This window comes from Egretta garzetta, unplaced genomic scaffold (assembly GCF_000687185.1).
Source record: "Egretta garzetta isolate BGI_Z169 unplaced genomic scaffold, ASM68718v1 scaffold207, whole genome shotgun sequence".
In the NCBI taxonomy this organism is placed as follows: Eukaryota; Metazoa; Chordata; class Aves; order Pelecaniformes; family Ardeidae; genus Egretta; species Egretta garzetta.
The window spans coordinates 60,244-63,300 of record NW_009260185.1 but is presented as its reverse complement, the minus strand read 5'-3'; the positions used below and the strand labels follow the sequence as shown (position 1 = coordinate 63,300).

General features: G+C 55.1%; 1 protein-coding gene across 1 annotated transcript in view; it reads right to left on the bottom strand.

Annotated features, from left to right (window-relative positions):
• Positions 1 to 559: 559 nt before the first annotated feature.
• Positions 560 to 3,057, bottom strand: part of FEZ1 (fasciculation and elongation protein zeta 1) — a 13,284-nt gene continuing 10,786 nt past the window's right edge. The window contains exons 6-8 of the mRNA XM_035897482.1: positions 2,639 to 2,714; positions 2,005 to 2,070; positions 560 to 576 (exon numbers count right to left, since the gene is read on the bottom strand). Of these exons, the coding sequence (XP_035753375.1) occupies positions 560 to 576; positions 2,005 to 2,070; positions 2,639 to 2,714 (159 nt within the window). The remainder of the gene's footprint in view (positions 577 to 2,004; positions 2,071 to 2,638; positions 2,715 to 3,057) is intronic.

Here is a 3,057-nt window from a genome sequence, read left to right as displayed (position 1 = left end):
GGAAGCTGCCCCCCCCCCTTCCCCCCCTAACCCTAACGAGCTGTTGCTAATTAATGGGTTGATTTTCTGGGAAAAAAAATATTTTTTTTGCACAATTTTTAGCAGCAAATGGGGCTGTGGAAAAGCTAAAAATGGGAAAAATCCCCTCAAAATGGGATTTCCAGCTGAATTCTGCCCCTCTGGTTGTGGCGGCTCCTGCGGCGCTGCAGCTGGCTGAGCATCCAGAAGCTCATTAGCCAGAAACTTGCATATTTTATCAGATACTGAATATTCATGAGCATTGCAGCAAAACTTCCTTGGCGGTATTTTCTGCAAAAAAACCCCAACCCAAAAAGCACCTTTTTCTAGCAAAAAGTTGCGAAAGCGACGTCGCAGCTGGGGGATGAAGACGCCGGAGGCCAGTTGCTTAATTAATGAAACGAATTATTTATTTCCAGCTGGGCAAAGGTGGGGGGAGTGAGGGGCGCTGAGGGGGGGCTGCGGGCGATCCGTTTTCCTCGGGTTTGGCCCCGTTTTTGGGGGGCACCGGGGTGGGGGGGGGGCACGAGGCAGCACCACATCAGGTTGGGCAGAGCACTGCAAAGAGAGAGGTCACGGGTGTGCACCGGCACACACGAGGGTGCGGCAGCGATGTATGGGGTTGCACATGGGTGCATGACGATGCACAAGCGTGCACGGGGATGCACAAGCGTGCACAGGGGTGTACAAGGATGCACGATGATGCAGGCGTGTGCACAGGGATGCAAGAGTGTGCACGGGGATGCATGAGGATACACGAGTGTGCACAGGGATGAACAATGATGCATGAGTGCACACAACGATGCACGAGGGTGCACCATGATGCACAGGCTTGCACTGGGATGCACAAGGGTGTGCAAGGGTGCACAACGATGCACGACGCACAGGCTTGCACTGGGGTGCACAAGAGTGCACAAGCATGCACTGGGATGCACAAGGGTGTGCAAGGGTGCACAACGATGCACGAGGGTGCACAATGATGCACCAGCCTGTGCGGGGGTTGTATGAGGACACACGAGTGTGCAGGGGGCATGAGCATGCCCACGTGAGCATGCAGAAAGGATGCATGAGCGTGCAGGTGGGCGCACAAGGATGCACGAGCACACACGAGTGCTGCACGAGGCTGCCCAGGGGCTGCAAATGGGATGCATGGAGGATGCAGGAGCAACATGGAAGGGATGCACGAGGAACGCACAAGACTGGTGCTTGAAGGGTGCGTGAGGGATGTGCGAGGATGCAGAAGGCTGCACAAGAGATGCACAGGAGCTGTGGGAGATGCACAGGAACGCACAAGGATGCCCGGTAAGTGCAATGACACTGCAACTAGGGAAATGCTAGTGCAATTAGTGGGATGCCCAGCGCAATTCATTAATGACGTTCCTGGTGTGTGAGGGTTGCACAGGAGAGGTGCACGATGGTGCATGAGGGGTGAAAGAGGGCGCACAGGGGGTTCATGAGGCAGCATGAAGGCGGCAGATGGGCCATGTAAGGGTGCAAGGGAGGTGCAAGGAGGATGCACAGTGACCTATGGAGGTGCGTGAGGAATGCACAAAGGCTGCACAAAGGATGTGTGAGGGACACACAGGAGACAGACCTGGGGTTCACTCAGGATGCACTGGAGATCTCTAAGGGATGCATGGAGATGCATGAGGGATGGGCAAGGGATGCACGAGGGATACAAGGGAGATGCACAAGGATGCAGAAAGGATGCACGGGAGATGCATGAAAGATGCATGATGGATGCACCAGAGATGGACACGGGATGGACAAAGGATGCATGATGGATGCACCGGAGATGGACACTGGATGAACAAAGGATGCATGATGGATGCACCGGAGATGCACATGGGATGCAAGACGGATGCAAGGGAGATGCACAAGGGTGCACAGGAGATGCACGAAGGATGCAAGGGAGATGCAGAAGGGATCCATGGTGGATGCACAGAGGCGCAAGGGCTGCACAGGATGCACGGGGCGAGCAGATACCTTTGAGGATGTAGTCCGTGAGCAGTGTGGGCACCTTCTCGTTCCCCTCCTTCATGGCAAACAGAACTGCGAGGGGGAACGGAGCCATCAGCCCAGCCATACTGCCCCCCAAATGTCCCTTTTCCCCCCAAACCAGCCCCACAGTTGCCATAGAGACACTGCCAGAGCTTCCCACGACACACCAGGCCTGAGCGCATCCCAACCAAGCGCTTTCACCTCCAACCAGCTGGTCCGTGGCAAAGCAGAACGCGTGTTTTACCCCCAAATCGGCGCTGGTGTAGGGTGCAAAAAGGGGGTGCGTGTGTGCGTGCTGCAAATCAGTTGTGCTGCAGTCATGCAAAATGGGTGGTTGCACCCCAAACCAGCCCTGCTGCCATGCTGCGAGAGGGCTCTTCCCCCTGCCAAAATGGGCTTCGTTGCAATGATGCAACACGGGTGATCGCACCTCAAACTGCCCATGCTGCAACGATGCAAAAAGGTGCTTGCACCCCAAACCGCCTGTGTTGCAATGATGCACCTGAACGGCAGCCGCTGCAGCAATGCAAAGGGTGCATTTGCATCCTGAATCCGCCACGTCGTGGCGCTGCAAAATGTCTGCTTCTGCCCCGAAACGGCGGCTTGAACCAATACTCACTGTTAGTGAGCATTTGCAGGTCCTCGACGGAGGGCGGCGACCCCTTCTTCTCGTAGGGAATCACCGTGTTCAGATACTGCAAAAAGAAAAAACACCCCAAAACCCACCCTGATGGCACAGAACTGCCCGGTTCTTGCACCCCCTCAAGGCCAAGCACCCCAAATTGGTGCAAAAGCAGCAGAACACGTCCGCGATTTCCATGCGACTGCGTTTAATTTGCAGGTATTTGGGGGGGTTACTGAATTAATCACGTGCTGCAGAACTCACCCAAAAACGATTAGGGAGGATTTTTTGGGGTGAAAAAGGGTGATTTTTGCGAGATGGATCAGGGGGATGTAAGGGAGGGAGTGGGGGTGTAAAATTAAAAAGTATTTTAACAGGGGTTTGGGGGAGGCAGGGGAATGGGGTGGTGTGGGGGC